General features: G+C 74.8%; 1 protein-coding gene across 1 annotated transcript; it reads right to left on the reverse strand.

The window, feature by feature from the left end:
- Positions 1 to 1870: 1870 nt before the first annotated feature.
- On the reverse strand, positions 1871 to 3447 carry ABHD16B (abhydrolase domain containing 16B; the record flags this gene model as incomplete). Its single annotated transcript, XM_084246580.1, has 1 exon — positions 1871 to 3447. Exon 1 carries the CDS (start codon positions 3332 to 3334, stop codon positions 1871 to 1873), a length of 1464 nt encoding a protein of 487 aa, XP_084102706.1. The 5' UTR covers positions 3335 to 3447.
- Between the last annotated feature and the right edge of the window lie 19181 nt (positions 3448 to 22628).

Here is a 22628-nt window from a genome sequence, read left to right on the forward strand (position 1 = left end):
CCGGGCCCGCTTCACCTGCTCCAACCTGATAGGCGGAGGCTGCGGTCGCGGCCGGAAAGGAAGGCCGCTTCTGAGGGAGTCCCGCCCACGTCGCTGCACCAGCGAGACGCGCGGGTAGAGCGGCGGGAGGGGCCGGGGAAGGCGGGCCGGAGGGGAGGCGGAGGACCGCGCTCCCTCGCAGGGCGCCGGGCTCCGGCGGGGGCCGAGCCCCTCGCGGCCTTTCCCCGGGGGCTGTCGGCGGCCGCGCGGGAGGAGGCGCCCCGGCCCGCGCTCTGCGCGGCCCCTCCCCGGCCCGGCCGGCGCCCCCCCGGACTTGGGGCGACGCTGCGCCCCTGCCCCCCGCGGGGCCGGCGGTCTCCTGGGCCCGGCCCGGCGCCCACGTCCCTTCGCGGCCGCAGAGCGCTCGCCCTCCGCTCGCCGGCGCCCCCTGCCGCCCGGGCCGGCTCCCCGCGGCGGCGGCGGCGGGCGGGGCAGGGCCGCGGCGGGGCGGGGCGGGGCGGGGCGCGGGGGGGGACGGGCGGGGGGGCGGGCGGGGGCGCGGGGCGCGCAGTCAGAGGCCGGGTGCGGCGGGCAGCTTTACTGGCGCGGGGCGGGCGGGGCGGGGCGGGCGGGGGCGCGGGGCGGGCGGGGCGGGGCGCGGGGCGGGCGGGGCGGGGGCGCGGGGCGGGCGGGGGGCGGGGCGCGGGGCGGGGCGGGGTGGCGGGGCGGGCGCGGGGCGCGCAGTCAGAGGCGGCGGGGTGCGGCGGGCAGCTTTACTGGCTCGGGGGGCGGGGCGGGGCGGGGCGGGGCGGGCGGGGCGGGGCGCGGGGCGGGCGGGGCGGGGGCGCGGGGCGGGCGGGGGGCGGGGCGCGGGGCGGGGCGGGGTGGCGGGGCGGGCGCGGGGCGCGCAGTCAGAGGCGGCGGGGTGCGGCGGGCAGCTTTACTGGCTCGGGGGGCGGGGCGGGCGCGGGGCGGGCGCGGGGCGCGCAGAGGCGGCGGGGTGCGGCGGGCAGCTTTACTGGCTCGGGGGGCGGGGCGGGGCGGGGCGGGGCGGGCGGGGCGGGGCGCGGGGCGGGCGGGGCGGGGGCGCGGGGCGGGCGGGGGGCGGGGCGCGGGGCGGGGCGGGGTGGCGGGGCGGGCGCGGGGCGCGCAGTCAGAGGCGGCGGGGTGCGGCGGGCAGCTTTACTGGCTCGGGGGGCGGGGGCGGGCGCGGGGCGGGCGCGGGGCGCGCAGAGGCGGCGGGGTGCGGCGGGCAGCTTTACTGGCTCGGGGGGCGGGGCGGGGCGGGGCGGGGCGGGGCGCGGGGCGGGCGGGGCGGGGGCGCGGGGCGGGCGGGGGCGGGGCGCGGGGCGGGGCGGGGTGGCGGGGCGGGGCGCGGGGCGCGCAGTCAGAGGCGGCGGGGTGCGGCGGGCAGCTTTACTGGCTCGGGGGGCGGGGCGGGGCGCGGGGCGGGCGCGGGGCGGGCGCGGGGCGCGCAGAGGCGGCGGGGTGCGGCGGGCAGCTTTACTGGCTCGGGGTGCGGGGCGGGGCGGGGCGGGCGGGGGGCGGGGCGCGGGGCGGGGCGGGGTGGCGGGGCGGGCGCGGGGCGCGCAGTCAGAGGCGGCGGGGTGCGGCGGGCAGCTTTACTGGCTCGGGGGGCGGGGCGGGCGCGGGGCGGGCGCGGGGCGCGCAGAGGCGGCGGGGTGCGGCGGGCAGCTTTACTGGCTCGGGGTGCGGGGCGGGGCGGGGCGGGGCGGGCGGGGCCGCGGGGCGGGGGCGGGCGGGGCCGCGGGGCGGGCAGTCAGAGGCGGCGGGGTGCGGCGGGCAGCTTTACTGGCTCGGGGTGCGGGGCGGGGCGGGGCGGGCGGGGGCGCGGGGCGCGCAGTCAGGCGGCGGGGTGCGGCGGGCAGCTTTACTGGCTCGGGGCGCGGGGCGGGGACGGGGGCGGGGGCGCGGGCCGCAGCCGCCAGGGCAGCTGGAAGTCCTCGGGCGCCAGCGGGCAGCAGTGCGTGGCCTCCACGTTCTTGAGGTGCTTGCGCGCCAGGAACAGCGCGAGCTGCCGGCGCCGCCGCGCGCTCAGGCCGCGGCCCACGAGCCAGGGGAAGGCGGGCCCGTGCGGCGCCGGCGCGCCCGGGGCCGCGGGGCCGCGCTCCTGCTCCTGCTCCTGCTCCAGGCGCGCGCGGTGGGCGCGCAGCAGCGCCAGGCACCGGTCGTCGTCCACGCGGTGGCGCGCGCAGAAGGCCGCCTCCGGGGCCCCGCCGCCCGCGCGCAGCCAGCGGGCCACGGCGCCGCGGCCCTCGCGCGCCATCACGGCCGGGTAGCGGTGGCGCAGCAGGCGCAGCAGCAGCTCGTCGCCGCGGTTGCCGTCCAGGTTGCCGTCCAGGCCGCCGGCCGGCGGGGCGCGCGCGGCGCTGACCACGTCGTCCTGCGTGCGGCGCAGCAGCAGCACCGGGCCCGGGTACAGGCACAGCTGCTCGGCCACGTTGAGGTTGAAGTGCTCGCGCACGGTGCGCACCACCAGCCCCTTCCAGCTGGGCGGCATGACCTTCAGGGCGAGCGGCACGAGGTCGTCGAAGGCGGCGTCGAGCACCAGCGCGCCCAGCTCGGGGTAGGTCATGGCGGCCCAGGTGGCCGTGAAGCCGCCGATGGACCAGCCGTAGACCACCACGCGCGCGGGCGGGAAGCGCAGGCGCTGCAGCGCGTACTTGACCACCACGTCCATGGCGTTGGCGTCGTGCTGCGGGAACGGCGCGCCCGTGCTGCCGCCGAAGCCGGGGTGGTTCCAGCCCAGCACCGAGTAGCCGGCCTCCAGCGGCGCCGCCAGGCAGCCCATCTCGTAGAAGCCCGCGTTGCCCTCGCAGCAGATGACCAGGCGCCGGCCGCGGCTGCCCGGCCGCCGCCGGCGGTCCATGAACATGGTGTCGATCTCGTTGCCGTCGCAGGCCAGCAGCTTGGCGCGCCGGCCCTGGTAGCGCGCCACCAGGCGCTCCTGGCCCTGCTGCAGCAGCGGCAGCAGCGCGCGCGTCATGAGGAAGGTGGAGCCGGGGTACACCAGCCAGCGGCCCAGCGAGCGCGCCAGCGCGTAGCTCGCCAGCTGGCCGGGCAGCTCGCGGATCTGCCGCAGCAGGCACTGCGCCTGGCTGCGCGCGCCCCGCGGCGGCCGCCCGGGCCCGGCCTCGCCCAGCGCCGCGCCCCGCAGCAGCCACACGCCGGCCGCGGCCGCCGCGCAGGTCAGCGCCCCGCGGCCGCCCCCGCCGGCGCGCGCGTCGTCCCAGCGGAAGGCCACGGGCCAGCCGCGGGAGCTGTAGGCGTACTGCGCGGCCAGGTACGCGCGGAACACGTGCGCCAGCGCGCGCACGAAGCACACCACGCACATGGCGAGGCCCGCCTTGGCGGGGGGCGCCGGCGGGGGCGCGGGGCCAGACGCGCGGGGCGCTCCGGCGGCGCCCGGGCCTTTGTGACCCGCCCCGGCGCGGCTTTGTGAGTCACGCGACCCCGGCCCGGCCCGGCCCGGCCCCGCCGGCCCCTCCCTCAACCCGCGCGCCGGGACACGGCAGGGCTGGGGGCCCCCCCAGTCCCAGGTCTGTGGCTCCGGCCCCCCAGGGCGAGGGGCCAGCCCGGGGCACCCCCGCCTGAGGCCTGGCGGCTTGGGAGGGGCTGTTTGCCCGCGGGGCCCTCGGCACCTTCCCAGGAAACGGTGAGCCGGGCTGGAAAGCCCCAGCCTGCCCGGATCCTCTTTCTGTGGCCGCAGCGCCCACGGCCTCCCCAGGTGGGCCCTGCCTGGCCGCGGTTCCTCCTTGGGCCGGCCTGGGCCTCCCTGCGCGGCTCCGGCCTTCTGCTTTGCGCCTTCCCCTCTGGCGGTCAGCCGGCCGGGGGCGCCTCAGCTGGGGGCGCCTGAAACCCAGCCGGAGCCGGGCATGGGGGGGCACTGCACGTCTTTAGGGGCTGGGGAGCAGGAGGGTTCTGGTGCGGGGTCAGTGGGTGGTGAAGGCTGGATGTGCCCCCAGAATTTCAAGATCAAATGCAGGACAGCAGTGACACCCAAGCTTCAGGTGAGCAGCAGGCACTTTGGGGTGCAGGTTTGCCAGCTCGGATGTGGCAAAGGCAACATTAAAGGTTTCTCTGAAATCCGCCTCCACCTGGCCGGCCTGCTGTTAGGGTTGTCGTTTTTGCTGAGTCTGGCCGTTGCCACGGCCGCCGTCCGGCGAGACCCAGCGCGCACCCTAGCTGGGCAGGGCCCCTCCCACCCCCAGTCTGCAGCCACCTCCTCACTGGGCCCCGGGTGCCAGCAGGGCGATGAGGGAGCTCCACGAACCCCACTTGAGGTCACTAGACGGGGAGCCCTGCCCTGGGGGATGCAGGTCCTCCTGAACGTCCACCGGGGCTGTAGTGAGGGTGGGGATGGGAACTGGGGCCCGCCAGGTCCTCTGACGAACTCAGATGCAGTCTGTTCTGGGGAGTGGGGCTTGGCCCCCCTGCTTCACCGACCCAGATGCAGCCAGCAGGGCTGGCGAGGCCAAGGCCCCCACCCATTCAGGCCCTGCAGACATACAGACTCAGTGGGGTGTCTTAGAAAATTGCCCTGAACTGTGCTGGCACCCCACATTTTGTCTGGGTTCCCCAGAAAAGGGGAAGGGCACTCTGCCAGGGGCCACTCGGAGACGGGTGGGAGACGCAGGGCTCCCTCGGCCAGGCCCACCTGCCCCTTCTCGCCGGGGAAGAGCAGGAAGCGGGGGTGGGCACCAGGGACCGGATGCTGAGGAACAGAGGTCAGTGGGCTGGAGCTGCTGGGCCCCTGGGGCCTTATCCTGGGTCTGGCCTGGCCCCTGACCCCCCAGCCCATGGGAGCCCGATGCCCAGGATGGCCTGGAAAACATGTGACAGGAAAGGCGCCCCCCCCCCGTCCCCTCTCCAGAGACCCCCAGATTGGACCAGCTGCAGCAGCACTGACCTCTTGTGCTCCCCAGCCCCCCCTTGGGGAAGGTGGGGCTGTCTCCCCATTATGGGTTTGAGGAGCAGCCCCTCCCCTGTGTCTGCCAGGCAAGCTTCTGAGCTTGCCCCTCTGCCCTGCGGCTGCAAATCCAGCCTCTCCCGCCTGGACCTGGAGGCTCCCACCTCCCCCACCGGTACCCCCCACCGTCCTGCTGGCCAGTCCCAGCCTTGATTTATGCTCCGGCCTCCGGCCTGGCAGGAGGAGGGAGGGGAAGGCAGCCCCGAGCTGGAGAGATGGAGGGGCCCGGGAGGATGCAGGGCAGCCCGCGCCCTGGGAGCAGCGCCCTGTGGGGGTGGGGCTGTGTCTGAACAAACACCTCTGCTCAGGAAGTGGGGTACAGGGAGGTGGGGGGTGGCTCAGAGCCTGGGGACAGGAGGGGACACTTCCTGGCGGATACGGGGTCAGAGGGAGGGCGGAAATGGCCAGGACAGCTGCTGAGCATCTGGAATCATGGAGACTTACCCAGCGCCCTCTGGGTGGTGCGTTTGGGGGACGTGGCGCCCGCCCACGCGGAGCCTCACCGCCTCTGCTGACCCCAGCAGCGGCCTGCGCTGGCCCTTGCCCACCCCACCAGGGAGGCCTGGGTTGGGGTCCCAGCCCCGCAGGCCGATCTGATGGCTCTTAGCTGGGCACAACTCAGGGGCGAGCAGCCCGCACCCACTGCCGGTGCGGCCCACCTGGGGCCTCACCCACCAACTTGGCAGGGTCCTGTGCCCCCCCCGGGTGCCCTCCTCGCTGCAGCCGCAGACAGGGTGTGTAAAGCCCCCTCCCTGGCCCTCTGTGCCGGAAGAGCCAGCAGCGCTTCGCCGCTCCGGAGTCTGCCGCCGCGTGCCCAGGGCGCCACGTGGGGCGGCTTTCGGGGAGAAGGCTGCGGCCCCCGCTCGCCCCACCCTCCCCGCAGGGCCCACACGGGCGCCTCCCCGCCTGCTGTGGCCTCTTCCCGCGCCCGAGGGGGCTGCTGGGCGAGGCGCGCGTGCTCCAAGGGCCAGATGCCGGCCCCAGTGCCGGGAGGCCCGTGTCCACAGGACCCTGCGCTGTCAGGGAGCCCTCGGCCCACGTGCACACATGGACCGGGTGTCCACCCACCCAGGCCGCTCGTCGGGTAGCACCGGAAGCCGTTCGGTGCTCCCCAATCTGGCCCACGGCCCACCTGTGGCCCAGAGACCTTCACCTGCACCCAGCTGACCGGCCTGGACCTCACCCACCGCCACTCTGGGCCCGAGGAGAGGGACAGCCGCCGATGGGGGCCACGGACAGGACTTGAGCAGGGGTCCCAGAATTTTGGGGTACGCAGCATCTGCCTCGCCAGCCTTGGACCTTGGAAAGCAGAGGTGGGGGTGGGAAAAGGCACGACCCAGAGTCCAGCGGAGTCCAGCTGGCTGTGGAGGCCAGAGCTGAGGCCCCCGTACCTGGGCGTGTCCTGAGCCCCCGAGGCTGTCCTGGCTCTGCCCGGTGGTGAGACCGCTAGGGACTCGGCTTGGGAGGGCAGACAGACCCCAGTGGCTCGACTCCACACAGGCTGGGGGGCCAGATGCTGCCTCTCGGAATGGGGATACCCCCCACCCCACTCCTACCACCACCCACACACACACCCGCCTGCCACCAGGTGGCAGGTCTTGGTCCAGGAGGCGTGGCCAGGACCCCAGGCCTGCCTTCCCCAAGCCTGGTCCTCATGACCCTAGATCCACAGGGGCGGCGCTGCCCAGCTGCCTGGCCGTGCCCAAAGGCGGCCTCACCAAGGACGAGGGGGCGGGGAGCCGGCCCCAAGGGGCCCTGGGCTGTGGGGCCTCAGCTCTCAGGCTTCTCTGGACCCCTGAGGCAGGAGGGGGACCAAAGTCCCCTCCGCCCTGCGAGGCAGATGGCCCTGACCCCAGGCCCGGAGCAGATCTAGGTTAGGGCCACCGCCGCCGAGGCCCTGCACGTCTCTGCGCAGATTAAACGAGGCGACTGTCCCGGAACTGACCCCAGGGGACCCTCCCCTGCGCACAGGCACACTCTGTTCCTGGAGCCTGTGCTCCCCTCCCGCCCTCTGCGCTGTGGGGAGCCCGGCCCGCCTCTGCGGTGGGTGGGGGCCACGCCTGGGCCGCCCTGACTGGACGTCGCCTGCCCAGCTGCCCCAGGCTCCCTTGGCAAAAAGGTGGGGAGAGGAGGGAGAAAGAAGGGGGGCCTGAGGGGCCCAGTCAGGGTGCCCCCAACTTGTCATCCATCTTTGCCCCCCAGGCCCCCCATGTGGACAGGCAAAAGGGCATCAGCACCCCTCGGTGGCCCCCTCCAGCTCGCGGTAGGGAAGCCAGGCACGCGTCTGGGCCTTTGCCCTGAGCCCACCCGGGAGGGCAGCAGGGCGGGGTGCAGATGCGGCGGGAACACTGTCCCCGTCCACCCGGGAGGGCCATGACCGCGGGCCCACCGCGGTCCACCAGCTGCTTTGAAGCTGCCCAGAACGGGCCCGGCTGAGGGCTTCGTGCACTGCCGCCCGCCCGCTGGCTGCGTGGGAGAGGGAGTGACCACAAGCCGCCTTTGAAGCCTGGGGGCGCAGCGGCAGGAAGTGGGCGCAGCCCACCCAGGCCCCGGGCCCGCCCGCTGAGCCGCGCCCAGGTCCTACGCGGCCAGGCCGGGGACCAGGAGGGCCGCCCGCCTGCCTCCCCACCCCCAGCCCCAGTTTCACCCAGGCTTTCCCCCCGGGGAGGCACCGGGGCCAGGAATCAGTCCTGCTCCCTCAGCTAAAAATAGCGGCCTCTCCGCTGGAAAGCCCCTGGGGCGGGGGAGGAAGGGGCCGGCCGCGGGGCTGGGCCAGGAGAGGGGCCTGCAGGAAATGCCCGGTGCCCGGCCCCTCCGCCGCCCCTGCTGCAGGATGCAGCCCCTGGAGTCCTGGCCAGAACCGGGGCCCTGTGAGGGCACGGGCGTCCCGGCCCCAGGTCTCAGCCCAGGGGGGCCGGCCCCCCTCAGCTCCTGGCCTGGGCTGTGCCCCACGGGGGTCCCGCCTCTGTCCGAGGCCCGGGCCGCCCCACCTCTGCTCCCCTGCGTTCCCCCCCACCCCTCCCAAAGGGAGAGCACAGAGGCCAGCTTCGGCCACATGGGGGGCGCCGAGGGCAGGGCGAGGGGCCTGCCAGGGCACCTCTCAGAAGCCCCCGGGCGCGTCTGAGGAAGTCCAGGGGCCGCCACTCTCTGAAGGACGGACGGAGAGCCACCCAGCCGAGGGCCAGGGAAGGCGGCGCGGCAGCCCCCACGGCCCAGGCGTCGGCAAGGAGAGCGGGGTCGGCCATGCCCCCAAAGGACGGGGACGGGGCGCGTCCGTTGTCCTCGAGAAAACTGGGTGGGAAGGAAGCTGGAGCGAGGGCCGTGGCGTCGGGGCCTCGCCGCGGGCAGCACCCCCACCGCCCCGTCCACACACAGCTGGCCCGTACCAGAGTCCTCTGGCCACAAGGGGGGCCCTGCCCGGGGGGTGCACGTCTGGTGGGGGACTGATGTGAACACGCAACAGGGTGGTGAGAGGAGGGGTGTCCAGCAAGCCCACCGCTGGGTGTCCACGCAAAGGAGGCTGCGCCCACTCTTGGCCGGCCTGGAGGGCCGCGGAGCTCCCGGTGCCCATGGCTGCCGTGCACAGGGGGACTGGGGGGCCTCCTGGGGGCGCCGACTAGCAAGGTTGGCCTCAGGGTCAGGGCTGTGGCGCATCCTGCTGTGTCCCCTCCGCGTGGCCAGTCCCCCGCTGGGCGCTCCCTGCTGTGGGAGGCTGTGTCCCCACGCGGGAGGAGCACGGGGGAGGCCGCCTGCCTCCAGGACCCCGGCTCGGCCGCGGGCAGCGAGGCTGAGGTCTCCAGACACAGGTGGGCTCCTGCTCGGGTAAGGCAGCAGGTGGCGCGACGCCCGTGGGTGCCGTGGGCCCTGCCTGGGCCTGAGCCTGTGGCCGGCGCCCAGGACGGGAGCTGCTCTGGCTGCGCTGCCGTCCACCCCCCCGGGGCCCGCACCTCCCTCCCGAGGGCCCCACAGCCGCGGCCAGCTCAGGGCAGGCCTGGCTCTGCTCGGAGAGAGGGCTGGGGCCGGCGCCGCCCCTCCCGTGTGGGGCCCTGGGGGGAGGACCCGGCCGCGGGTGGGGGCCCCGCTGCAGGTGGCCTGATGGCCTCCCCGTCCTGAGCCTGGGGCAGCCGGGCCCAGCCTGGCCGGCGCTGCGAGTGGCCCGGGGCTCGGGGATGGGGTGTCCACGGTGCTGCGCTGGGTCCTGAAGGAACGGGGTCTGGAGGGACAGGGTCGCCTGTGGGTTCTGGCTCAACTCGGGCGGGTGAGCCCAGCCCCGGTGACCTCTCCCCCGTGGCCTTGACTGGGGCTGGGAACCTCCGGCCTGGCGTCCTGTGTCCTGCCAAGAGGATGTCCTGTCCTCCAGGCCAGCTCCCCGCCCTCCCGCATCCCTCCGGGGCCTCGGGGGTGGCGGGAGCTGAGGGGGTGGAGGGGTGCTGGACGTCCGCCAGCGGCAGCCGCACGGGGCCCGAACCCCATCTCTCTCTCCAGCGTCCTCCTCCCCACCCTGCCGGGCCTGGCCCACCACCTGGGTTTTCCCATCTCCCTCAGCGCGTCCGAGGGGGGCTGCTCCCGGAACAAAGACAGGGAGGAGAGGGGAGTGGGGAGCAGGGAGAGGAAGGCATGAGGGGTCCAGCTGAGGTCACCTTTCCAGGCGCTGCCTCCCCATCACGCCCCGTTTCCTGCTCTGAGGTCCTGTGGGGCACAGGGGGTGCAGTCCAGTTGCGCTCGGGCTCCTGCCACAGCCGCCCCCCCATGAGGCACCGCAAGGGCCAGGGTGGTGTCTCTGTGGGGAGCACCCCTAGAGCTCAGTCCCCTGGAGGACTTCAGGAAAACTGGGGGTACTGGGGAGCAGAGAGAGTGGACCAGGCACCTCCATCTGTAGGCCTCTCCCCCACATGACCTATGGGTGTCTCCGGGGAGCCTTGACACCCCTAAGAGGTGTCCCTGCGTGCACGTGCACCCAGCCACGTGTGTCTGCGCCCCAGACATCCGCGTGTCTGTCTGGTTGAAGCCCCCCCGCCCCGTGGTCAGTGCGGATCAGCCCCCCAGAAAGCCTGAACCCCAAAGCGGTCGGCGGCGGCAGCTGCAGGGCTCCCCCTCAGCCCTGCTCCCAGCGCTCTGCGAGGTTAAATATAGCCCCTGGCCTCTGGAGCGGAAGGGGTAGCGCCCCAGCGGGGAGGAAGGGGCACCTGGCCCGCCTCGGCCGGGGCCTGTCTGCAGCAGGCGGCCCCACACCCCCAGGCCCCACTGGTGGGGCCGCAGGACCCTGGCCTGTGGGCTGGCTCCTGCCCACTCCGCGCAGCCATGGGCCTCCCCCAGGCGCCTGCCCTGAGGCCCAGGGGCCCCGCGGGGAGTGGAGCGTCAGGAGGGCCCCGAGGGCTTGTGCCTCCAGCTTTTTCTGGCAGGGTCACAGCTGCAGATCCGATCCCAGGCGCCTCGCCCGGTGCGGTGGGCCGGGGCCTCCCGGGTGTCGCTGGCCGACACCGCAGAGGCTCCCCTCCCCCCCATGGGGGTATCTGGGTTCTCCAGTGCCGCTCTTCCAGGGCAGCTTGGATCTTCTGCCATGTGCTTCTGGGGTCCCCAGCCAGGCTTCCGCTGGCACCCTGGGAACAGCGGGGTGCAGAGCTGTTCACAGGCCTGAGGACCGGGCGGGGCACGAGGGGCAGCTCCTGTGTCCTGCTCGGCCGCCTGTGATTTCGGGGCACACAGCCAGGGTCTGGGCCTGACCTCAGCTCCCCAGGCCTCTCCGTCCTCGAGAGAGTGTCTGTCCCCGGAGGGGCTGGGCTCAGGCTGGGGTCCCCCAGGGAACACTGTCCTACCCCGGGGAGATGAGCTGCGTGCCCGCCCAGCCGGGCGCCCGGGGAGGGCCCATCCCGGAGGCACACCGCCCTTCCTTCCTCAGGAAAACCTGCGGTCTGATAAGGCCTCCTGTGTCTGCTGACGAAACCACCGCACCCATGGAGGGGGGCCCACGCCTGCGCCGGATCCCCCGTGGCGCCCGGGATAGGTGCGGGTCCCCTGGGCCCTGGCCAGGCTGAGCTGGTGGTGAAATCGGATGGGGTGGTCTCTCCAGCAACTGCACCCTGGGCAGGGCGCCCTCCTTGGCCTTGCCAGAGCCCCAAGCCCTCCAACCCTCGCCCTGGCTTCCCTCAGACCCTCCTGAGCTGTCCTGGGGGCCAGGGTCCCTGAAAGGACCACTCCAGCACTGTCCACTGTCCCGTGCCGCTGCTCCAGCGCCCGGTGGACCCCTGGCCCCGGCTGCCTCTGGGGCAGCTCACACCTGACGTCCAGGGTGACCCCAGCCCGAGCCCCAACAGGAAGAAGGGGCACACGGCATCGGAGTGTGGGGCCAGCCGCATCCTGCCCGCGCAGCACCCCAGCAGAGGTCCACTTTAGGCCCAGCTGTGTCCCTCCCTGCTCAGCACCCAGCTCCAGGTGGGCCCTGTGGGTGCCGGTGGACACCAGAGGAGTAAGGAGCCATTCGGCTGGGGGTGATCCCAGTTCTGGTCAGGATGGCCCTGAGCCCTCAGGACGCAGAGCAACCCACACATGGCCCTGCCCTTGTGGGGCACAGGCTGGGGGCAGACAGGCCAGCAATGCAGGACCAGGCCGAGCAAGAGCCATCCAGGCAGGGCCTCTGGGGGGGCAGCTGTGTCCTGCAGGCCAGATCCAGGGGCCAGGACTGGGGCGCATCCTCAGGGGACGGCGTCCTCGGGGGCGAGTATGGAGGAGCAGGACAGGCAGGGGTGCAGCGGGCGGTGCTCCTCCGAGGCAACGTGCTCCTCCAAGGCACTGGTGCTCCCCCAAGGCGGCGCGCTCCCCCAAGGCAGTGTGCTCCTCCAAGGTGGCACGGGGGCCGGGCCGCGTGGCACTTGTGCCACATGGGACTCCAGGCAAGGACAGCGTCATGGGGCCTTGGGTGTGGGGACAAGCAGCATGGGCATGGCACCCCACAGGCCACACCTCCCGGGGCTGCCGCTGGGGCTCTGGGGGCGCACCCCAATCCCAAAGCTGGGTGGGCCTGAGGAGAACCTTGACAGGCTGCTTGGCTCCAACTCTGGAGCCCAAGGGGGTATTTGGGGCTTGGAGCTTTAGCCCTTTAGGAATAAACGTCTCTTTCCCCCACAATTGGAGGCGCAGGAAGTCACACTCGAGGGGCGCCCCCCTCCACCCGGAGTGTCCCTGACCCCATGCCCCACACGGCAGGAGGGTGCTGAGCTGCCCCTCGCCCCTCCACGGCCCTGCAGTGGGGGTGCAGGCTGCCCCCTGGGCTCGCCTAGTGCGTGGCTCTGCGGGCAGATGGGGCCGTGGTGTTGGGCACAGCTGCCCTCACGCCCTGCCCGGGGTCCCAGCCCGCACCAGCTCCATCTGGGAGGCCGCTCCTCCCGGACTCATTCTGTGAAGAGGCCCCCGTCCCCCCTCGCCCTGCCCAGTCCAGCATCGGGGCTCCAGGATGCTGGCCCGGTGCGGCCGCCCACGGGTCACTCGGCACTGCCCAGTCAGGGGGTCGAGGGCCAGCCACAGCTGGCGCTGCACAGGGCAGGGCCCGGCCGGCCATGCCTCCCAGGGGACCCCAGAAGACCCTCCTCTGGCGGGAGGGTGGTGCCCCCTGCGGGGCAGGAGGCGGACGGGGGCCCCACGCCTGCCCCAGCCGGCACCCAGAGGTATGCGCGGCCCCCTCTCCGGGACCAAGCCCTGGCCACCTGCAGCCTTCGCCCTCTGGACGTGCGCCCCACACTGGCCTGGGGCAGCCGCGTCCCTCCGGACCGGGGCAGCGTCCTGCTCGGCCCGACTGGCTGGTCCTCTGTGGCCTCGGCTTCCAGAGCCCAGGGCAACGGGGCTACAGCCTCAGGCCCCCACCGTGGGCGCTGGGCCTCCTGGGCGTGCGCCCGGGTCTGCGGCGGTGGGAGAGGTGGGAGGGGGGCGAGGTCCAGGAGGCGGCCCTGCCCAGGGCCCTGGACCAACAGGCGGGAGGGAGGAGGAGGGAGGCGGAGGCCTGGCCCACACAGGGGGCGGGTGGGGCCCGGCGACTGGGGGGGGGGGCCCTGCTGGCGGGGGGCCAGGACACGGGAGGAAGCCCCGCGCCGGACCCCTGGGGCTATCCTCGAGGGGTGACCGGTGGACGGCTGGGGGGCCACGTGCCCTCCTGACTGTGGCAGGCGGGGCCCAGGTCAGTGGTCAGGCGGCGCAGTGCCCAGCCCTTAGGACACCCTGGTGCCGGCCCCCGTGCTGACCCCGGTGCTGGCGGCCCCACCAGCTAGCTGGCGCGCGGGCGCCCTGCCCTCAGCCTCCTGTCCTGCTCCGGCCTGTTCCCTTCTCAGCCCCCTCCCCCGCCCGCGGGCGCCCGGGACCTCCTGCCTCTGCCCCCTGACCCCGGCGACCCCGGCCTCGGCAGGTGCGGCCGCCATCCTGGAGGCAGGTATGGAATGCGGGCCCTGGCGCTGGCCCGGGGGTGGCTCAGGAAGGAAGGGGCTGGCAGTTGGCAGGGGCCTTCTGGAAGGACGGTTGGGGGTGAGCGCTTGGAATGAGAGGGGCGACAGTTGGCGGTGGCAGCTGGGCGGCAGTTGGGTCTTGGCAGGGGCGCAGGCCCGGAGGACGGTGGGGTGGGGCGCCCAGGGTTGGCAGGTAGCCCCTGGCCGGGAGGGCTCTGGAGGGAGGGCTGGGGAGGCCGGGCAACAGTGCGGGGCCAGCTGGCACCGGGCAGGGCCGAGCCAGGCCCAGCGTCCACGGCGCTGCTCCAGACTGGGCGAGTGGCCTCCGCGCTGTGGGCGGGGCGCGCTGCTGGGGGGCCTCCCGTCCCCTAGGACCGGCGTGATGTGGAGAGAGTGGCCCGTGCCCACACCGTTGGCCCCCGCGCCCGCCCGGCCTGCCCTCAGGCTCGCCTCCTGCGGTCCAGATGGGCAGAGGCTGAGAGAGGCAGGGACAGGTTCTGGGCAGTTCCCTGGGAGGGGGCAGGACTCCAGGGCTGTTGCCATGGGAACGGCTGAGCAATGCCACTGGCTGGCGAATAAACAGGCGGGTTCCTGACCAGAGATGCGGCGAAGATGCGCAGAAACCCTGGGGTGGGTAGAAGAAGTGGGTGGGGTGAAGGCCCGGCAAGGGGGGGCCGCCCAGGAGCATGTGCGTGGGGCTTGCGACACGACCCGCTGTCCCTCTCATCTGCCCACAGCTCCTTCGGGCTGCCCCTCCCCAAACAGGCCCGTCTGCTCTCTGGGGCGTCAGAGCCTGGGGGTCCACTCCCCGCAGGGGTCAGGCGAGCCCAGCAGGCAGAGGCTGAGTACAGGGGCTGGGCCAGGACCCTCTGGGGGCCCCACCAGCCCCATGGCCGCCCGAGGCCTTCGCCCCAGACTCTGGCATCTGTGGGTGGGGTGAGGTGCTGCGGACTCCTCTCTCCAGGCCCCAGACCCCGCAGGCCTGGGGTGTCCCTGAGACAGGCTCAGGCTGGCCCCCGCTGCCTGCCGACCACCGCTTTGCAGGCCGTGGGCCAGGGGTCCCCCTAGCTCTCCGCCACTCTCCACCGCAGGGCCCTCAACACCCACCTGCGGGCTCCCCCGGCTCCAGAGCGGGGGGCCTCGGTCAGAGCCCCGCTGAGGCCCCACCCATGCCGAGCCGCCGGAGGGGACGCTCTGACGCCCAGCCTGGCGTCCACTGCCAGGAGGCTCTTCTGAGCGCAGCCCGGCCGCTGCAGGCGCTGCCGAGGGGGCCCAGCCCAGCACCCACCAGCCCGTGCAGGCCGTGCCCAGCCCCTCTCCCTTGCAGCCCTGCCGAGGCTGCTGCTGCGGGTCCCTGGGGCTGGTGGGGGGTTCAGGTGTGGCTCCCCGCACCTCTGGGGTCCCCCAGGCCCGCAAGGGGGATTCAGGTGCAGCTCCCCCGGCTCTGGGGCTGCTCTTGCCTCCGCCGCTCCGGGCCGCTCGTGTCCAGTGGCCTGCCCTGCCGTTGTTTCTTGGAGCAGAAAGATGGGACTGTAGGTCCCCAATACAGGTGGGGCTGGGGCAGCCGCCACTTGTCACCAAACAGGCAAGGTGGTGGGGGGCCCTGGACCCCAGACTCGTGCAAGAGCCCAGCAAGGGCCAGGCGGGAAGCCCTAGGCTGGCAGGCAGGGACCCGGGCACAGTGGAGACGCAGGCTTGGTCCCGGGAGCCTGCCTGGAATGGGGTCTGGCCTCCCGGGCTGGCAGGGCAGCCCGCACCCCAGCAAGTGGGGGGCCGCTGTGGAAAATGCCCTTGGTCTCCTCAAAGGGGCACTGGCCAGTCTCCTCAAAGGGGCTCCCCCGGGCGTCGAGGCTTCCAGAGGTGCTGGAGCTTCAGCCCAGAGGGGTGTGGCCGAGAGGGCCCCCCGGAGAAGGCCAGGAGGGGCAGCAGGGCAGCAGCGCCCGGGCACAGGCAGGGAGTGGGCGAGGCGCGCACGGCCATTTCCAGGCGCCCGCGCAGAGGGGCGCGCCCAGGCCTTTGATCGCGCTGCAGCCCGCGCGCCGCGCGAGTCCTCAGAGGCGCCCGCGCCCCGCGCCCGCCTCCACCGCGCCGGGCGCGCCGCTCCCCAGCTCCGGGCGCATCCCTGCGGCCGCGCCTCCCACCTGGCGAGGACCCCGCGGGAGGCAGGGCGCGGGGCCCGGACGCCTCCCCAGCGGGCCGCCCGGCCCCCCCCCCCCCCCGCCAGGCGGCCTTGGCCCCGCGCAGCCCGGCGAGGAGCGCGCGCGCCTCCGGCCCCGCGGCCGGCGCGGGCTGGGGCCGGAGGGGCGCGGCCCGCGGCGCAGTGCGCGGGGGCGTGCGGGGCCACCGGGCGCGCCCCTCCGGCGGGGCCCGCACCCGCGGCCGTGGCGGGAGGGCGCCGGGGCCGCCCCGCGCCGCAGAGGTGGCCGAGCCCGGCGCGGGGCTGGCGGGCGGCCCGCCCCAGGGGCGCCCCTGCCCGGGCGCGCCGGGGCCCTCGACGGCGCGGCGCGCGGGGCCGGCCCGGAGCCCGCCCCGGGGGGACGCCCGTGGGGCGCCCGCCGCCGCCGCCGGAGCCGCGAAGTTCGCGGGACGCGCGCGGCGCAAGTGCGCGTCGGGGCGCGGGGCCGGCCGCGGCGCGGGGCGCGGGCGGTCCGGGGCGCCCACGCGCGGGCCACGCCGGGGCCGCCGCCCGCAGGGCCCGGGGCCGGCCCGCCCCGCGCCCCCTCGCGCCCCCCGCGCCCCGCGCGCGGCGGCCGAGCCCCGGGCAGGGCGCGAGCCGGAGCCCCCCGCGCGCCGCCCGCCGCCGCCGGCCGCGGAGCCGCTTCCCACAATGCCCCGCGCGCGCACTTCCGCTGTCCGGCGCCGCGGGGGGCGGGGGCCGAGCGACCCCCGGCGCGCCCCCCCCACGCGCCGCGCCGCGCCGGGGCCGGGGGGCGGGGCCGGCGGCGGGGCGGGGCGGGGCCCGGGGCGGCGGCCGGGCCGGGGCGCGGCGCGGGCCAATCAGCGGCGGCCGGGCGCGCGCGGGGGCGGGGTCGGGGCCGCGGGCGGGGCGCGCGCGGGCGGCGGGGCCGCCGGGCTGGAGCGGGCGCGGGGGCGCGCGCCGGCCTGACGGACGGACGCTCGGACAGACGGACGGAGCGCGAGGCGAGCCGCAGCTCCCACCCGCCCGCAGCGGCGCTCCCGGCGGCGGCGCATCCCGCCCGCCCGGCCGCCCGGCCGCCCGCGCCCCATGGGGTCACAGGTAAGCGGGCGGCTCATTGTCCGCGCGGCGGGGGCGCGTCGCGCCGGGCCGGGCCGGGCCGGGCCGGGCCGCGGCGGGCCGGCGCCGCTCCGGCCGGGGCGCGCCCCCGCGCCCGCCGCCCGCCGCGCCCCGCCCCGCCCCGCGGGGGCGCCCTCCCCGCGCCGCTCGGCGCCCGGGCCGCGGCTGGGGGCGGCGGTCGCGCCCGGCCGGGCTTCGGCTCCGGGGCGCGCGGGGCGGGGCGGGCGCGCGGGGCGGCGGGCGCGGGGCTCCCGCGGGGCGGCCGGAGCGGGGGCGGCGGGGCTGCCCCGCGCCCCGGCCCGCGCTCCCGCGCGCGCGCCCCCCGGCCCCGGGGGATTTTCCAGCTGGCGGTTTCTGCTGCGTCAACGCCCGGCCCCGGGGGGCGGCCCGGGGCGTCCTGCGCCCCCCGCCCCGCCCCGCGCCCGCCCCGCGCCCCCCGCCCGCTCGGGGGCTGCGCCGGGACCCGCCCGCGCCGAGTTTGCCGGGAGCGGCCCGCGCTCGGCTCCCCGCGCCGCGCCTCCGCGTCTCCACCCCGGGCCGGCGGCCGGGCGCGCGGGGCGGCGCGGGGCGCGCGGGGCGCGCGGGTGGCGCGGGGCGCGGGGAGGAGCGGGGTCCGCGCCGGCCGCCCTTTGTTTCTCCGTAAACAGACGCGCGGCCCGCGGGGGCGCAGCGGGCACGGCGGGTCCCGGGCGGGCGGGCCGGGGTCCCCGCGCGGAGAGCCGGGTCTGCGGCGCGCGGCGGGCGGGCGGGCGGGCGGCGCCTGGCGCAGCCCGGACGGGGCGAGCGCGGGGGTTTTTCCGACGCCCGAGAATAAACAAAAGAAAGTTTGACGGGCTGCGCCGCCCGGCCGAGCGCGTGGGGGACGCCGGCTGCGCGGCCCGGCGGGCGCACCTGCGGCTCCGCGTGGGGGCGGCGGCTCCGGGCGGCTCCGCTCCGCAGCCCCCGCGGGCGCAGAGGCGCGTCGGCAGCAGCCCGGGCGCTTCGGGGACAGCGGAGCGGCGCTGCTTCCTCGGCGGGGCGGGGCTGACAGCCTCGGGGCTCGAGGTGCGAGCTCTGGGGTGCCCTGTGCTCCCCGAAGGACGCGTCGGGGTGCAGCTAGCAGAAGCTGCTGCAGGTTTCCACAGGCGCCCGAGCATCCCGTCCCCTCAGAAGCCGCGGGTTACTTTCATGTCTTTTTGGAAGAGAAGGGGGCGTGGGAGGGTCACGGTGGGGGTCCTCTGTGGGGAGTGGGGGGCTCGGAAAGGCGGGGTCCCGCCCGGCAGGCCCAGGAAGGGAGACCCAGGCGGCTAGGCGCGCTCTCGGGTGGGCTGTCCCCCTGAGTGGACTCTGCCCAGCCCTCGGCCCACAGCCCCTCTCCGGCTCAGCACTGGCACCCGTGGCCCCGGCCCTGTGGATGCCCCACGTCCCCACTCGGTCACCCCGGGACCCCCGGGGCTGGTAACCCCCCCAAGTTGCTGCGGCTGTGGGAGGCTCCAGAGGAAGCAGGGGCCCCGGGCGGGCGCACGGGCACCACCACCACCGTCCCGCGTGGGGCTTGCGAATTAGGGAAATTGGGCCACCTGTCCCTGCGGCCCGTGTTTCTGGGGCAGCTGCTCAGCGCCAAGCTTTGTTCTCCGTCGGAGCCTCCGACCTGCCCGAGCGAGCGAGGGCGCCGCGGCCCGCTCCGCTCTCCCGCTGGCCCTTGGTGCCCAGGAGCCCAGGCTGGGGGAGGGCGGGAGGAAGGGCCAAGCAGCTGTGCCCTCTTGGCCCACTCCGGTGCTGCGCCCGCCTGCCCGGCCCTCGCGTCCTGACCCGCTCGCCCCGGCTCAGAGCTCACCTGTTCAACCCTGGGCGCCAGAGAGGGTCCCCGCTGCCGCTGCCGGCCTGGCCTCAGTGTGGGGCCACCGGCCTCTGCGGAGGCCCCGAGACTTGGTGGTCTGTGAACTCGCTGCCTGGCCCTAGTCTCGGTCCCGGGTCCTCCGCCTCCCCCGGCTGGTGTGGACTGTGCAGCGGGGGCCGTGCACGCCTCCCCCAGTCCCCGCTATCCTGGCCGAAGCCCCACGTGCACACTTGGCCTCGCTGTGGTGGCAGAACATGCCCCGCAGGGCGCTCACCGGCCTCCCCTCTCCCCACGCCGCCCAGGGAGGGCCTGGCACTGGGGTCTCTGCGTCCCGCTCAGCACCTGCCGCCGCGCCTTCCGGCTCTGGCTTGATTAGGGAGCAAGTAAATATCTTTCGGCGCCGTGACGGGGTTGGGAAATCGGTGGCAGTGTGGCCTGGGATAGAATCCATGTGCGGAGCTGGCCGTGGGCAGCCTCGACCCTTCAGCCTCATGGGACAGGCTCGGCCGCAGGCCACGTGCCCTTGGGGGCCTGGGGGCACCGGGGCCCGCTGGTGTGGCCGGGCGTGGGTGACGGTGCTTAAGAGAGGACGGTGAGCCCATGGGGGGGGGGGCAGCGTCTGGTATGAAGGGGTGGCCATGGGGGAGACCCTGCGCCGGAGCCCCAGGTCCGCAGGCTCCTTCTGGCCTCTGCTCCGCGGAGCCGGGGTCAGCGGGCAGGGCCTCAGGCCAGGCGCGGGGCCACGGGCAGCTGCAGTCGGCTCTCCCAGCCGGGCGGCGCGTGAGTCTGGGCGAGCAGCCCCCCTCCTGCCCGGGTTCCCCTGGCTCTCTTGCCCGGTGGCCTGGAGTGCTGCCCCCGGCCCCGCGTCCTCTGCTTGTGGGCGGCGTTTCTGTCGCGTCCGTCTGCCCACGAGACTGATTTCTGAGCTGTGCTCGTGACCAGCTCGGGTGGGGTTGCTCTATCTCCCTCCAGGGGTCTGGAACCGCCCGGGAAGCAGCCTGGGGCTGGGGGCTGCCCTCCCGCCCGCCCCCTCGCACTCCCTGGGGGGTGGGAAGAGGCCCCGGCACCCGGCGACAGGCGGAGCGTCGTCAGTGCCCAGAGCTGCCCCGGAGGTGGACACGCCCTGCAGCATGGCCACCGCCCACAGGGGCGACATGCAGGCCCTGGGGGGCCTCGGGCCAGGGCCACCCAGCCCTGACCGCCGGGGGAGGAAACACCAGCGGTTGCCCGCCTGTGCCCGCTGCCCCCAGAGCCGCCACAGAGGGGCGTCTGGTCAGGAGCAGCTTGTGTGGCCACCAGGGCGGGAGCTAGGAGGGGCCGGCCCCTGGAAGACTAGCTGGTGTGGGGGCTGAGCCCCTGCACGGAGGAGGAGGCCCAGGGCCGGCCTGGACGCTCACGGGGCGCTGGACGGGCGGGCCTCTGGCTGGGTGCCTCCCCGCTGGAACCTTGTCTGTTCCCATTTTCCTTGAGGCCAGCGTCCAGGCAGCGGTGTCCTTCCTTGAGGAAGTTCACGGCCGCGTGGAGCATTCGGAGGGAAGTGGAACCGCTCAGCGGCCCTCGTAGAGGGGGACCCTGCCCAGCTGGCCCCCGGGAGGGAGCCCACGTCCCTGGGCAGCAGGACCTGCCCTCTCCCCGGTGGCCCGGAAACCAGCGGCCAGCTGTGGGCTGCTAGGGCGGGTCTGGCTCTGGCTGTCTGGGGTCCTCGTCCCCCAAGGACGTGGGGCACTTGGCCCGACACACACCCGAGGCCCCAGTCTCTAAAGAAGCCCCCCCTCTGCCGTGACACCTTCGCCCTGGGCGGAGCCCTGGCCAGGGCCACGTCCTCTCCTAAAACGGACCTGCCATGTAGACCGCCGTGAGCGCAGCCCAGCTGCTTGGGCGCCAGGCCCGGGGTGGGGGTGGGGACTCCGGGCCTAGAGGGGGCTCCCGGTGAGGGGCAGGCGGGGGGCAGAGGCAGTGCCAGGCCCGGGGTACGAACTCGGGCTCCGGCCCTAGGCTCCCTGTCCTTGTCTTGCGGGTCAGCGGCACCTGGCGCGGGTGCTCTGGGCCCTGTTTTCCCCAGAGCTGTGCAGTGGGCACCGGCCCAGGAGGAGAGATGCGGGGGCCGGCCTGCTGCTCAGCGAGCCGTGAAGACCGGGACGTCCTGCTTCCCTGAGCCCTCCGCCCCGAGGGCGTGCCGGGCATGGGCTTCGGGGAGTCCCCGGAGCTTCGATGAGTCCAGGGTCCGGTTCTGGGGCGCTGCTGTGCCCGCTGAGCGTGGGGGGCACCGTCGCATCTTCCACCCCGTCGGGTCTGTCTGCTCTGGGGCTGGCCTCTCTGCAGCCTCTGGAAGGAGGACTGCACCGCTGGGCCTCGGTCCTCCAGCGCCCGGTGGGCAGAGCGGGGGTGCGGACTCCATGTGCCGAGACTGGAGGCCCCCAGGTCCTGTGCCCCGTCGCGGCCCCGTTTGCTGCCTCTCCTCGTTGGCGCTGCTGTGCCGTGTGGACAGGAGCACCCGTGCGGGGCCCCGCTTTGCTCTGCGTGAAACGCTCATTCTCGTTTTGAAGAACTGCTTGGAAATTGTTAACAACGGGGAGAAACAGAAAAGTAAAAAATGGCGGGTCCCCGGGCGCTGTGTGCTCCTGGGCAGTCACCGGACACCGGGCACACGCCCACCCTCCCGGAGGCCAGCGCCCTGCCCCGGGTGGCAGGGCTCAGCAGGCCAACCTGTGGTGGCTCCTCACTGCCGGTCTGCGCCACCGTGGGGCAGCCCCCAACGACCCCCTGCCCCTTGGTCTGCGAGGACCCCATGGACACGGTCACCGTCCTGCGCCTGGGGCCAGGCCTGGCTGGGCAGCACCGTGTGCTGTGCCTGACGTCCCCACCTGGACTAGCCTCTGCCAGCTTCTCGAGGGTGGGGGTGTGGCTGCCTCCGCGCGCGGCCCCTGTGTCCTGCCCAGGCTTCCTGCTTCAGGCCTTGGGCTGGCCGCGGCCCTGTGGTGGGCTGGCCGGCGCCCCCTCCTCCAGAGCTTGCGCTTTCCAGGAGGCCTGGGGCAGGAGGAAGTGGCCATTGTGCCCCCAGAGGCCCAGGCCCCAGGAATTTCCCTTTGCTCTTCGGAGGTCAGAGTAGGGGCCTGTTTTTGGCCACTTCTTGGACCTGGGGGGTGGGAGGGGCACCTGTCTGGGTCTTGGTCACGGCGCCCCCAGCACTTCTGCAGCTCTGGGGCTACCCTCGGACCCTTCACTCTGGGGGGCTCTCAGGCCCGCTGGGAAGTTTGTGGAACACGGGTGGAGCAAGGCCTGTGTCCCTCCCCACCCCTGCCCTGTGGACCGGCCTTGGGGCACCCCGCCCTGCCCCGGTGCCCCGCCTGCACCCAATGGAGACCAGCGAGAGCTTGCGGGTCTCCCGCCCACGCTGAGCTCCGCAGCTGCGCTCGCGCCTGGCGTCTCAACCTCTGCTGGGCGCCCCGTGTCTCTGTGTCTCTAAGGGTGGAACTGCTTTGGGGGGAGTGGGGGTTTGAGAAGACAGCCTGGAGGGCCCGCCGGCCCCCACGCGCCATCAAGGGCTTTGGGGTCCTGCCTGTTCACTTCAGGGGCTGTCCTCTGAGCACGTGGGGTTCTCTTCTCTGCTCTCAGTTGTTGCATTGGGAACAACTTTGAACAAGTCAGTTTGGGGGCTATTTCCCGGGGTGGCGCCCCACAGGTTGGGATGCAAACCTGCCTGCCCCAGCCCATAACAGCAGAGAGGGCCTGGGGCCTCCAGAGCACCCCAGGCGCCCACCCTTCCCGGCCCCTCCCCCTTCCCGGTCTGGTCCCCGTGGCTGCCTCCGACCAGTGACCAGCGGTGAAAGGCCTCTTAGGGGTGATTTGGGCCAGCCAGCGGCGCCAGGCGCGGTGGGCTTGGTGGGGGGGGGGCTGGAAAGACGAGGAAGGGGGTGAGGGAGCGTCTCCACCGGCCTGTCCGCTCCCCCTAAACGGCTCGGCGCCAGCCGCTGGGGTGGGAGGAATCCGGACGCACAGCGGGCGTGTCTCTGGGCGCTGTGGGCAGAGTCCCCAGGGCCATGGCCGAGTCCTCCTGGCTGAGGCCGCACCTGACTCTGAGGCAGCGTCTTTAGGGGGCTGACAAGGTCCCCTCAGTGGGGCCGGACCGGCACAAGTGTTGTCCTTGCAAGGGGG

Source organism: Talpa europaea (genome assembly GCF_964194135.1).
Source record: "Talpa europaea genome assembly, chromosome: 11".
Lineage (NCBI taxonomy): Eukaryota > Metazoa > Chordata > Mammalia > Eulipotyphla > Talpidae > Talpa > Talpa europaea.